General features: G+C 35.8%; 2 protein-coding genes across 2 annotated transcripts in view; one reads left to right on the top strand and one right to left on the bottom strand.

The window, feature by feature from the left end:
- Positions 1-1,120: 1,120 nt before the first annotated feature.
- rnf103 (ring finger protein 103) lies at positions 1,121-6,905 on the bottom strand. Its single transcript, XM_016241663.1, has 4 exons — positions 6,299-6,905; positions 6,067-6,209; positions 4,405-4,520; positions 1,121-3,310 (listed from the first exon to the last, which is right to left on the bottom strand). The coding sequence occupies exons 1-4, from the start codon at positions 6,522-6,524 to the stop codon at positions 1,843-1,845; spliced, it is 1,953 nt and encodes a 650-aa protein (XP_016097149.1). The 5' UTR covers positions 6,525-6,905; the 3' UTR covers positions 1,121-1,842.
- Positions 6,906-11,008: 4,103 nt separating this feature from the next.
- LOC107558056 (max dimerization protein 3-like) overlaps positions 11,009-13,681 on the top strand; it is a 7,374-nt gene continuing 4,701 nt past the window's right edge. The window contains exons 1-2 of the mRNA XM_016241666.1: positions 11,009-11,362; positions 12,005-12,107. Of these exons, the coding sequence (XP_016097152.1) occupies positions 11,293-11,362; positions 12,005-12,107 (173 nt within the window). The 5' untranslated portion in view covers positions 11,009-11,292. The remainder of the gene's footprint in view (positions 11,363-12,004; positions 12,108-13,681) is intronic.

The following is a 13,681-nucleotide window of genomic DNA, read 5'->3' as shown; positions in this document are numbered from 1 at the left end:
ATAGTGGCAAATGTCACGTGAGATCGCTTTTCTCCCAATCCCCCCAAAAGTCCAAAGTAAAAATATATTTTGCATATATAAAAATTTTTTTGTTCGCATTGTGGAATTATTTTCAGCGCAAATAAGCACATTTCCCCCAAATTATGCAAAATACCGTAGCCACGTTCTCATTACTGTAATGTGAAAAAAAAATATTAAAAGTAATAGCACCTCAATAAACCTCATTAATACCCAGTGTTGGGGAAAGTTACTTTTAAAAGTAATGTGTTACGTTACTTTTGCGTTACTTTTTTACAATCTGGACTGGGCTTGCTTGCTTGTTTTTAAAATAAAAAAAGTTATATTTTTGGCAAATATAAAAGCCTTTTCACACCAAAAGTGAAATGCATAAGCCTCAGGCTGAAGGGAAAGTAAATTTACGTCCATACAGTAGAATGCAGAAGAAGACATTTCAACACACTTCAGCAATAAAAAAAGACTTAAATGTATATCTGTATATTTTTATCTGTATATACATTTATATATATCTGTATATAAATGTATATTTCTATGACTTCATCATAAAAAATTGTTTTGTGAGTGAGTGAGATGAATTAATGCATATTCATATTTATTTTAGAACTACAGTAACATCTTCTGATTTCTCTCAACATGGGGACAGGAGAGCTGTCAGTCAATAAATTGGAAACAAAAGTAACTTGCGCTACTTATTTGAAAAAGTAACTCAGATATTCTCTTGTAAATTAAAAAGTAATGCGTTACTTTACTAGTTACTTGAAAAAAGTAATCTGATTACGTAACTCGCGTTACTTGTAATGCATTATCCCCAACACTGTTAATACCTGAGGTATTATTATATTTTGTGATATGATCAATTATTGTAAGAGACATAAGGTGAAGGTGCAAGGAAGACTACTGCATAATTAACATGTAAAAACTACAGATGTGTAGATTGTTTAGGCTAACTCATGTTTAAAAGTTCACTTACCATTTTATTTTAAAATGGTAGTGACTAGATAGAGGGGATCCACGTGTACCATCGGTGGAAAACAAATGGACGAAATTACAGGTTTAAATTCCCAAATCACTTTTAAACTCTGACAAACAGCAAAAGTCAAGGGGGTAAATTCTTTATTAGTGTTAGTGGCAAAACGCTGTTCAAAAATAAACAAACTAACATGTTCCAACATGACAATAACCTAATTGCAGATGGAGCCATTAAGAATAGCATGTCAAAGCCTTGGCCATTTTCAATTATGCACAGGGCAGTTTTATTCAAGTTATGTAAAGCTATTCTTCTTTTAAAAAAAAATTTAAAATAAAATTATGACATGCCCAGATGGTCAATTCTTTATATAAATACATCTCCTTAAGTCTTCAATTCCCCAATGACTTAGTAGGGTAGCTCGATTTTAGAAAGATTATTCACATTTGGAAACACACTGAGCACAAGATGTAATTCTCAAGTACAGGAACATGTGGATTTCTCTTCTGTCTGATTGGGATGATGAGTGCTACAACAGAAACTTTTCAACCATATGCATTGAATTTACCATTCAATATTTTATCATTTGCATAATTTAGCTTTTGAAATCTATTCTTTTTTTTTAATCTAAGTACAAGGTATATGACTCAAATCAAGTTTTTTTCCCCATTAAAAAAAAAGATTTTAATTAATACCTGTGCAAGTTTAAACCACCAACAAAAACCCAGGAGCCAATGTTATGAATATAAAGGCTAAAGATGAACACATTAAGTCAATTGTTTTTTTTTGTTTTTTTAAATAAGTGAAGGAAGCAAGACATAAACTAATCGCACCAGGACTATTCTGGTTCAAGCTGTTCAGTTGCATGTTGTCTTGTGGGTTTTTTTCTTGTAAGATGGCCACCGGCAAACAGGGCAACAGTGCCGCCCACCAGCTAGCCAGACCATGATGCACTGCTGGTGAAAAACATGGCCACACGGTAAACCCATGACAAGGCAATCCGTTTCAAAGTTCTCGAGACACACAACACACTCCGTGCAGTGGAGCATGCCACAAGGCCAATGAGACCAATCAGTGTCCTGTTCCCCTCCACCAGACCACGACTCCTTTGACTTTGTTGCAGCCGAACACCCGTCATTATTGTGAAGAACTTCAGAACTGTAGTGATGCACTTCCTGGTCCCCGCTGGAGCCGCCATTTGGGTTTGTCATGGTTTTTTGTAGGTTGTCACATTCCACTGGGTTGAGCCTCTCAGACTGTGCAAGTCTGAACTTCCAGGTGGGCAGGTTCTTGATGTAGTCTATTGGAACAAGCGGGCGAAGCCAGAGGTCTGGGAATGCCAATCTTTGCAAAAGGAAATTGGGATCATCATCCCAGTCGGACTCAAAGTTCTGGAACGAGGCAATGGGATGTACTAAGTAGCTGGTGTACCAATCCCAGAGACTTGACAACCACTCTAGGTTGTTCGCGTTTTGGTCTTCGTTGCTACATCTTCTTTTCTTCTCAAAGTAGTCGATGAGAAGGCCATGGGCTAGATAAGTGCTGAGGAAGAGAGCTGGGTGAGATGAATAGAAGGTCCAGTCGGCCCGGACCCAAGAGGCAATAGTAGTGGTGTCTGTGTAACGCAACAGTTTCAGGCTGTACTCATAAAAGTTATCCAGGTATGGAAGCTGAAGAAAACCAAGGATGGGCAGCCAGGAAATTATGAGTAAGGAGTTATAAGTCCCCAGTGTGCTGATTAAAACCACAAAGCGTTTTATGGTGGCTCCCTGCGTAATGAAAAGGTCCATCCAAGCCATTAGATTGACCATAACCAAGCTCAAAATGAACAAGTCATTGACTTCTGGCTGTACGGATCGAAGAAATGCATCCATGGCATGCAAGGAAATGAATTCCCCGGTGCTATTGCCGTATCTGTAGATGCCTTCTGGTGTTTTGAGGATGTATGAGGGCATTTGCTGCACCCCAATCTCCTCCAGACAGCTGGTGTTGTCCCAGTTGCGCACATCGACGAAGATAAACTCGATGCGCCCTGTGAATTTGATGCTGAGAGCTGAGAAAAACGCCGGGGGCTGAAGCAGTCTGGCAAACAAGAACATCTTCACTGGCTGCTTTTCCATCTGATACCAGTCATCCATTAATTGCTCAGAGAAACGTATGGTTTTGATGCGAGAGGCGACGTGCGCAGTCATCCACTTAAAGATGTGCTCTGTTTCGATGCGTCTGCCATTGTACTCCTTCAGCATGACCTTCCCTTTGGATGCATTGGTCTGCGGGACAGACATGATGAGGGTGGACTTCATCCAGCCCCGTTTATGACAATACCTGACAAGGAGGAATGAAAACAAAACATTTTTTTTTTTTCAGACAATGAAACATCTTCTATGATAAATATTTTGAATTCATGGATTGAAATTTATTTACATATAATATAATTTACACTGAACAAAATTATAAACGCAAGAGCCTTTTGTGTACATAGAAAAAGTCTTAGATCTTGGAGTTCAGCTCATGAAAAATGGGGGCAAAAACAAAAGTGTTGCGTTTATAATTTTGTTCAGTGTATATTACTGCGTAATATCATTGCGCCTGCTGCACCCATCAAGTTTTAAATAGGAAAAATATAGAAACTCTTTGGTCATTTTTGAGCGAGATGCTAACGGTCTAATCAGATTCAATGATCTATGCTAAGCTACAGCTAAAAGTGCTACCGCCAGACCCGGAGATCTGCTGAATGGATTCGAAAACGGTAAAACTCAACTGTTTAACTCTAGGGGAGATGGAAAATGATGAAAATGTTCCTTTAAAGTAAAAGAAAAAATGTCCGTAGGTCAGAATGAAGGAAGAACATCTGATTGTCAAAATCTCTTAATTACTTAAATATTAATTAGTCAAGCTATTTGGATTTGAATTCCTATTTTAAAAATGTTTGTCCATTTCATCAAGGTGAGGGTGGTGTAACAAATGTAGGAAGTTATTTTTTCAGTTCAGGTTGTCAAATTGTGTAGTGTCATGCAGTATATGAAATCATTTTGAAAAAGAATACAAATTATTACAACATACTGATGTTAACTTTTGGTTTGAAAAAAAAAAAAACATGAAAATAAATATTTGCATATTTTCCTGTTTAATACTGTAAAGCTGCTTTGACACAATCCGTATTGTTTAAAGCGCTATATAAATAAAGTGACTTCACTTGAACAATCAATGACTCAATTTCTTTTAGAAACATATGTGGAGAATATATTCCCACATAGTTGTAATAGTTCGTGTAAAAAAAAAACATTTGGGTCAGCTGTTTACCATGCAGCACATTTCAAACATGCAATTCTTGGTTGATCAGCTCACAGGAATGTGAATAACAGCCTACTTTCAGTTGTTAGAGGTATACTGCTGAAAATAAGTGGAGTCTTTCTTACCTTGAGTCACTTGAACAGTTGAAAATGCCTGTTCGAATGCCAAACTGAGAAACCTTCTGTACCATTTTGCCCCAGTTGGCAGTGCTCAACAGTGGATTTCTATCTTGGGCTATTACCTAAGAAGAAGAAAATTATCTTTTCATATACAATATAAAAGTATTTAATATATATTTTTTATATTATGTAAACAAAAACATAAAGTAACACCCATGTCTATTTGTGACACATTTAGATGAATAAAATTGGGATAATAATTAATAATTATAATGGATAATTTTGCTGCAGCAACTGATACTAAATCCTGTTGGGTTCCATTCTCACACAAGCAGACATCTTAATGTGTATGAGAACAGTACAGAGACATTACATTTCATTGAAATGAGTAGGCTGTGGTTTCAGTTTCTGTACCACCTTTCAATAACTCATCTAAAAATTTAACTTCTGTTAGTATCGTCATGCGCCCATGTCATTCAAACAGCAACAATAAAACCATAGCAGCAATATTAAAGCTGCATGAACATTAGGGCTGTGCAATTAATTGCATGCTATTGTCATGCGCATCTTGTCAGTAAAGCCGGTTCCGTGATTAGTAGTAAATATCCATCACCTGCTTTCAGATGGAGTGGCATTTAATACACAGAGCCGTAGATCACTGACAAGCTAGGCGATATCGCGTTCATAATTGAATGCGATTCATCTGCGATTATGAACGCGATATTGCCTAATTGTCAGTGAACTACGGCTCTGTGTATTAAATGCCGCTCCATCTGAAAGCACACGATGGAGATTTACTACTAATCACGGAACCGGCTTTACTGATGAAATACGCATGACAATCGCATGCGATTAATTGCACAGCCCTAATGAACATTTAGAATTCAATTTCTTAAAGGGGTCATATGATGTTGCTAAAAAGAACATTATTTTGTGTATTTGGTGTAATGAAATGCGTTTATGCAGTTTAAGGTAAAAAAAAACATTATTTTCCACATACTGTACATTATTGTTTCTCCTCTATGCCCCGCCTTTCTGAAACGCGTCGATTTTTACAAAGCTCATCGGTCTGAAAAGCAAGGTGTGCTCTGATTGGCCAGCTATCCAGTGCGTTGTGATTGGCCGAATACCTCAAGCGTGTGACGGAAATGTTACGCCCCTTACCATACTGTGATGCCTGCAGCAAACACATGTGACGGCCCCGGGCTGGACTATGGACGGATATCGTCCTCTTTTGGAAGACCAAACAAAGTAGTTTCGCTTTCACAACGAAACACACAGCGCCTTCACGAAATGGCGGCGGCAACAATACTACAGCGAGAATAAAAGTTACACCTTCTTTCTTTGCGTGAACATTTGGGTGGCGTTATGCAAATCTTCCCACATAGTGATGTAGACATGTGGAGGCGTGTTAGAACGAGATGTTTTAGGTAGGCGTGCTGACTCTTAACTTTTATAAAGAATATCTCTTTGGATTTCAGACTTTAGTCTTTGCAATTTTACAGATCTTCTTTATGCACCAAGAGCTTGTAACACTCCAAAGAGAAAGGAAACATTTAAATCGCATCATATGACCCCTTTAACTGAACAGAATGTTGGTTTTGAATGATATGCGAGTAAATAAGTAACACATTTTAGATACAGTTTAGATATAGGATTAACACTAACCTGAACTAACCAGATACCATCTTTAGTGTCTTCCACTAATTCATAAAAGTGCATTTCTCCACTGAAAGTGGTGCTGGAGTCAGATCCCACTTGCTCCTTCTCGTTCTTGAGAGCCGAGTAGAGCTCCCCTTGCATCAGCTCCCCTTCAAAAGCAAACATTGCATGATCATGATCAAACTGAATTGTTAAAAAACAAGTGTATAGGTGTCAGTGAAGGTAAACAGCTTGTTACCCGAGTTTTCCACCAGTTCCCTCACATCCCTCTTCTCCGCCAGGCCGGAGTATCCCAATCCACGACACTCCAGGATGGTTTTGAGTTTCTTGAAGCTCAATGTCACCGGATCCACCAGCTGGGTGGCGAAAATCCCCGTCTCATACCAGACGATGGCTTCACAAAAACGAGCCAGGATGAATAACATGGAAAAATACAGGAGCAAAAAGAAGAGTTTCCACCACATTTTCTCGCAGACGGAAGAGCTTTCCTTGTGATCTAGCTGATTTGCACTGAAAGTACAGTGTTATGAGGCACTGGCGTTTTTACACGTCTCCAGCGACACTACTTCCTAAGCAGGCAAGAATCGTTTCCATCGTGTTATATGATTATGTGGCGGCAGAGCGTCAAAACAACAGCTTCAGAAGAGACCTTCAGCAGGCCAGCGTTTCGTCCCGAACGAGTCGCTCTCTTCATTCAAATACATCCACCGCACGTCACGTTTTCCTCCAAATACTACAAACCCGACATCTCGTTCGAGGATGTTTGTGTGCGTGCGAGCAGTGTTTTCTGTCGGCTCTGGCTGATGATCAGCTGGTGCACACAACAAACTGACGTCACACTGGAACTTCCGGTGCAACAATGAGTTCTAAAATGTCTGTCTACTGTCTACTTAAATCAGACTCAATATGGTTTTTTATACCATATAATATTTTTTAAAAAGTTGGAGGTTTACGCTTTTTGTTAATGTGTGATTACCCGACTAGCAAACTACCTGTGGCATTATCTAATTTCTATCAACAAGCTCTCAAGGCCAGGAAGTTATGTTATGTGCATAACTTTTCTCCACATAAAGCAATCTTGTGGAATAATGTTTATATTACAGTTGACCGGAAATCTCTTTATTTACAGAGTTGGATGGATAAAGGAATTTTGATGAAAAATTTTCATTTTGTTCAGATCAGCCAGAAAGAATTCTACATCTTTTTTTTTATGTTACCATTCCAAAAAATTCTGGGAAGATTTATCTATATATATTCAACAGAAATCTGGTTACAATTGTGAATTAACATCCAAAAATGTTATCTTATATTTTGAATCAAAAAATGCATCTGTCAATTTTATGATGAATCTAATGATTTTATTTGGTAAATGTCATATTCATAAAAGTAAAAGAAATAGTTCTAAACCCTGTTTGAAGGTCTTTATGACTGATTTTAATTTGTATTTTGAGTCTCTCCAATGTATTGATAACGAAAAATGTAGAGATACAATTTTATTCGCTAACGAGTTGAAGTTACTTGAAAATTGAACGGGAAATTTTGAACTTGTGAAATTCAATATTTTGTATTCACTTCATCTGTTTGCATCTGCACCTTTAAGTTTATAGGATTACAATTCTGACCGCCAAAGATCATATTTTGAGGGCGCAAAAGTGCATTTTGCACGCGTGCGAACTGAGTTTTGTGGAGAAAATGTTTGTCTCGCAAAGAAGAAAGAATTTCGAGCGCACGAAAATCAATTTTGTATTTAAAATAAGTTTTTGGATGTGTGCAGACCTTCTCTTTTGCAGGTGCAACGTTTCACTAGCTTGCTCACCTGATGCCCGCCCTCAGTGCTCGCTAAATGCCAACAGCTCGCGTGTTCAACACAACCCAGCGTTAAAATGTGCCATAATTCCAGCCAATCAGAGACCGAGGCTGCTAAATTCTGATTGGCTGCCTAGACAACCATACCACACGCAAAAGAGAAGGTCTGCACACTTGCAAAATTGATTTTCGTGCGTTCGAAATACTTTCTTCTTTGCGAGACAAACATTTTCTCCACAAAACTCAGTTCTCGCGCATGCAAAACGCACTTTTGCGTGCTCAAAATATGATCTTTCGCGGTCAGAATTGTGGCAGAATTGTAATCCCATATAAGCTCAAGTGCACGTGAAAATAATATCATGTTATTATCATGGTGGGTTTATTATTATTTGTCAATTATTTTAAATATGTTAATGAATCTGTATTTTAACAATTGAAGAAATAAGTGCAGTATATCTGTTTAGTAAAGTTGTCGACCATCAAACATATCACATCAGAATAATTAATTTTAATTCCACTATGAATTTGAAAAAAAATTATATCTGTGTTCAATAAATTGTTATACTTATTAAAATACAATTGTTTCAAATATGTTTACAGTTCTGTACGTTTTATGCCTTTTTTGTAATGTTCATGAGAATCAAGGAGTGTCACAAAATAAAAGCCCATATATTATGGGATACATTTTCTGCCAAAAGCATTGCTGTCATGTATAAAAAATAAAATAATAATAAGTGTGAAACCAAAGTTAAAAAAACGCAAGTAAAAATATATTGCACAAAATGTAAAAATGAATAGAAAACAATGGTCACGGATCGAAAAATAATAAGTGTAAATTAAAAATGTAATAACGCATTTAAAAAAAAAAAAAGTTATATGTGCCTGGCTCACCTATACCTAATTGATAAGTCTTGTTATGTTTATTACTTTTAGGAGAGGATAATATGAGTAAGAGTAATATATGCCAGTCAAAATTGTTTAGTTCACTGTATATTGCTCATAATTGTTAATTGTCTGTATCTTATTTTTTGTCATGTATTGTTTTTTTAAACAGATTTGCAGCTTTGTCTTTTATGTACAGTATGTCATTGATAAGGTTGTTGGTTTTGTAAGATTTATCACATTTTGTGTTACTCTGAGATTATAAAATGACAGAGTTAAGCAATTTCACACGAGGAAGAGTGCTGTTTTCCCGAATATCAGCACCATTGCAAATGTTTATTGAACTGTAGTATAAAATCAATATAAGAAGTAAATTTTGAGTGAGTCTTAAACACAACAATGTAACTATTTTCTCATTTTGCTCAATTTCTACGAAGAGTCCAAACAAAGCCACAGCAGAACAGTGTCCTCTAGGAGCAACACACAGCAGCCTTTCCTACTGAATGAATTGGTTTCGATTTGAACAAAGCCATTTGAATGAATGATTTAATGACTCACTCAAGTTAGTAACTTGCCGCCACCTACTGGCTGTTTTACTTTCATATTGCTGCTATATTCAAACTTTATATATTTAAAACATTAATATGATAGTGTAATGCAATTATATATGTACCACAATAAGTATGCAAATAAATCATTGTGTATATCAAATCCACCTGGCCTCTGCAACTGTTTCTGTCACAGTATCATTTTCATTAATCAGTAGTCAAATTTAGCCTAGTCAATGAAAAAACATTACATTCATTCATAATAAATTTACCATTTTAATGGTAATGGATCACCAGGTAGGCATATAGCAGTGACACACAGACACATAGCTGATGGTTCTCCATTCTCACCTGTACAAGTGAACACTGAGCACTGAGCATCGGCAGCCAATGAGGAAGGTGCATTGGAGTGACGTCACATCCTCTCTTCGACTGATTGGTTAGAGGAGCTGTCAATCTAGAAATAGTGGACCAATGATGACGCTCTGATTTACATGAAACTCTAACCGCAACATTTGTAAAAGCAAGCTCAGAACTATAGACTGTATAAAACAGAACATGGAAACAAGAGCGAAGTGAAAAACAGCATAAGCATACAAAAATATTCCTATTACTTGTTTCGCTTCTGTTTCAGTTTTTATACCCATTTCTTACTATGTGTCAGTAAGTTGTTGTTTTTTAGCATGTGTGTTTGGCTCAGTGTTATTTTTTTAGGATTACTGATAAACTACTGTCATTTGATTTATATTATTTGTATGTTATTTATTTTAATTTTAGTTACATTAAGTCTGAATTTATTATGTCTGTATAGGTCTTTTATTAAGATTTAGTTTTATTTAATTTGAGTGATTTTTATACTTCAACAAACTAAATGGAAATGAAATAATATATATATTTAATTTATAAATGTGTTTGTATATATATATATATATATATATATATATGTATGTATGTGTGTGTGGCTGTACATACACACATATGTAGTTGTTTTTTTGGTGTCTGGCTTAGTGTTATGTTAGAATCATTATTATACTCATACCTTTTGTTCTTTAATATTTTTAATTGTTTTTAGCTTAATTTTTAGTTTTTCATTTAAATGTTAAGTTTATAAATTTTGTTGTATGCATTTGTCATTTTTATTTAATCTCTTTATTTTTAAAATGTGTATAGGTAGTATTTATAAAGATTTAGCTTTTAGTTTTGGATCTGTTTTTAGTTGTTTTAATACTACAATTGATTGCTTCTGTTGTCCTCATTTGTAAGTCGCTTTGGATAAAAGCGTCTAATAAATGACTAAATAAAATAAAATAAAAATATATAAAAATATGAGAAGAAAATGTGTGACAGCATAAAAAAAATAGAGAAATATTACTAAAGAAAACATGATTTTGTGTGCATGTCGGTTAATTTTGCATTAACATTTCAGTTTTGTTCGATATAGTTTTAAATCTGTTTAAAGTTTTGATTCATGCTTATTTTTTTATTTTTTAATGCGTAATTACGGTTTTTGATTTACGCTTATTGTTTTTTGATCCGTGACCATTGTTTCCTATTCTGAAAACTTTGCTTTCATTTTTTTATTTTGTGCAAAAATATTTTTACTTGCCTTTTTAAATTTTGGTTTCACGCTTATCTTTTTTTTTTTTTTATCCGTGACTGCAGTACTTTTGAGGAAACTTTATCCCATACACATTTTGTCCGAATTCAATCATTTGAATTCACTTTACGGGCTTGGATAAAATAATATTTGCAACTCAAATACTGTAAATTGTCCTCGTCTTTAATTTAAACTCCCGTCAATAGTTAGTATAATCTGCGTCGTTTTCTTGTCTGCTGAAGGGAGCGGTCGCGTGAGCGTGGAGGAGGGCGTGGCGTGGCGTGGTGCGGCGCGTCTGACGCGTCTGACGCGGCGAGCTGGATATAGCCGAAGTCTCCTCTACACTTCAATAGATCAGTGTCGCTCTTGGCGCTTTCAGAATAACATTGTTTGTCAGAAATGGAGGTAAACACATGCAACATTCAAGTGCTTCTGCAGGCAGCTGAATATTTGGAGCGGAGGGAAAGAGGTATTAGACGCGCTATTCCTTTCACATTGCTTGCATTGAAACCGAAGCCGTTTCGCACAGTCTGCTGTTTGCGTGGATTTTGTACACATTCATTAATGTTTGCAGTCATTATGTTTTCATGTGGGCACTGGGTGTGTTGTCCTGTTTGCAGAGCGTTGTTTGTGTTTCTGTAGAGTGCTAAACATCGCTTTTATTGTTGATATGATCGTGTTTGGCTCGCTGACCTACATTTCAGTTCTGTATTGTACACAAAGGCGCGAAAACGTCACAGATTTGAAAATGTAGCAGCGCTGGCCGTTACTCTGCGACAGTTTCAGCGGCTCAACAAACACTGGATACATAGTTACAGTGCAGAGCATTGATTTCAAAATTGCCAAATCGTTCGATGGCGCCAAAACCAGAAAGCGCTCTCGCATACAGCTGATTTGATGAGCCGCTGCTGACATACAGCAGATATTTCTATCTCATGGTAGAACCTTATTATTTGACTTTGTTTTTAGATTTATAACCAGGTACCAGTCAAATGTCCGATGTTTCTGGAGATGTACAAAATAACTCATTTTTAGTCTGTTTAAAGGATCGTACATGAGAGGAAGTAGGCTGCGCTGTTGAGCACTCATGTTATGTACTATACATTTTCAGAGGCCGAGCACGGTTATGCCTCAGTGCTTCCATTCTACAGTAAAGCAGTTACAGATAAGAGAAAAAAGCAGAAATCAAAGATTCCGTCGCCTGGGAACAACAGGTGAGTGTAAGGTGCACAGACAAAAAAATATAATGGAAGTCACTGTGGTCCAATTTTGTTTGGAGCCCAACAATCCTTAACCTCCTGAGACCCTGCATCCTCATATGAGGGCATTATATTTTGGTGTATTTCTCTGAGACGTTACATGCCACAGTTGTAAGTCTGGATGTCCTGTACAGAGCACATTCAGGGCTTTTCAGAGATACTAAATGTTTGGATGTGTGTCCATCACCACTCCCTCTCCTTGGTCTTCAAATATGTCTGATATTAATTTAGTGACACTCTTATGGAAATATGATAATATAGTTATCATTTGAATCTGTCTATTTTTTAACTGTCTGTCACATCTCAGGAAAATGTTATGGGGTTTCAAATCAAAATATGACTTTCTGTTACGAAACAGGATGTTGATTTCATACATGTCCTCATATGAGGACACCGGGACTAAAAGCATGTTTATTAGCATTTTGGGAGACATAACACATGAATGGGGAAAGAAATTATGTTTCAATATTCTATGAAATATTATATATTATTTTGAAAATCTTGTCAAATATTACTCCCATTATTACACTTTTTTTTTTTTCATTACATGTTGCCCCAAAAACACATTAATATGCAAATTAGATTGTTTATAGATGCATTGTATAAAATGAGAAAACCCGTTTATGGCCATTTTACACACATTTTGCAGAAAGAAAAATGTTATATCAAATCATTCTGTTATAACATAGTTGAGAATCATCTTTATACAAAGTTTGGTAAAAAAAAAAAAATCCTGAAAACTAAAAATGTATCGGTGATTTAAAATATCTATTGTTTTTGCCTATGCATGTTCATTCATGTCTTTTTTATTTTTATTTTTTAATTGAGTCCCGATGTCCTCTACCGAGGACATAGCATAACTTATGAACGAAATATCATTTTTTTTCTTAATTTTTTTTTAATGCTCTAACCAATGTAAAGACATGAAAAAAATTTGTTTTTTCCTAAAAATCTTTTCTCGGGTCTTAAGAGGTTAACATATTGTTGTTAAACAAGTTTGGAATGATACAATTAGTAATAAATCATGATAGAAATGTCAAAGCATTACACTGTTCAACAGGAAAATAATGTTTCAATGATGCCAACAAAATTCAATTCTGCTCTAAAAAAGGACAATAGTAAACCGTAAATGTTTCAGTTAAAAGTCAGTTAATTATTCAGTTCACTTTAATAACTCCGTAACGTTCATTAATTATGGAATGAGTTCAGTTTTTTTTCTATAAAGCAGCTCTGGAGAAACGGTGATGTCATCATGTAGCTCAGTTCAGTTCTCATCAGTAGTGTCTGTACAATCAAGATGATAATATTGCCAAATATTAAGTGCTGAGTTGATTATATTAAAGGGGTCATATGATGTTGCTAAAAAGAACATTATTTGGTGTAATGTGTTTTATGCGGTTTAAGGTTAAAAAAACACATTATTTTCCACATACTGTACATTATTGTTTCTCCTCTATGCCCCGCCTTTCTGAAACGTGTCGATTTTTACAAAGCTCATCGGTCTGAAAAGCGAGGTGTGCTGTGATTGG

The sequence above is a fragment of the Sinocyclocheilus grahami genome, unplaced genomic scaffold (assembly GCF_001515645.1).
Source record: "Sinocyclocheilus grahami isolate Dianchi unplaced genomic scaffold, SAMN03320097.WGS_v1.1 scaffold630.1, whole genome shotgun sequence".
Taxonomy (NCBI): domain Eukaryota; kingdom Metazoa; phylum Chordata; class Actinopteri; order Cypriniformes; family Cyprinidae; genus Sinocyclocheilus; species Sinocyclocheilus grahami.
The sequence above is the reverse complement of the archived record's forward strand: the minus strand, read 5'-3'. Positions and strand labels throughout refer to the sequence as shown.

Excerpts from the sequence above, each read along its gene's own strand:
- rnf103 (XM_016241663.1), bottom strand. The coding sequence starts at position 6,524 with ATGTGGTGGAAACTCTTCTTTTTGCTCCTGTATTTTTCCATGTTATTC. Across the intron at positions 6,210-6,298 it reads GGAACTGGTGGAAAACTCGG|GGGAGCTGATGCAAGGGGAG; the intron begins GTAACAAGCTGT and ends TTGCTTTTGAAG. Across the intron at positions 4,521-6,066 it reads ATGGTATCTGGTTAGTTCAG|GTAATAGCCCAAGATAGAAA; the intron begins GTTAGTGTTAAT and ends TCTTCTTCTTAG.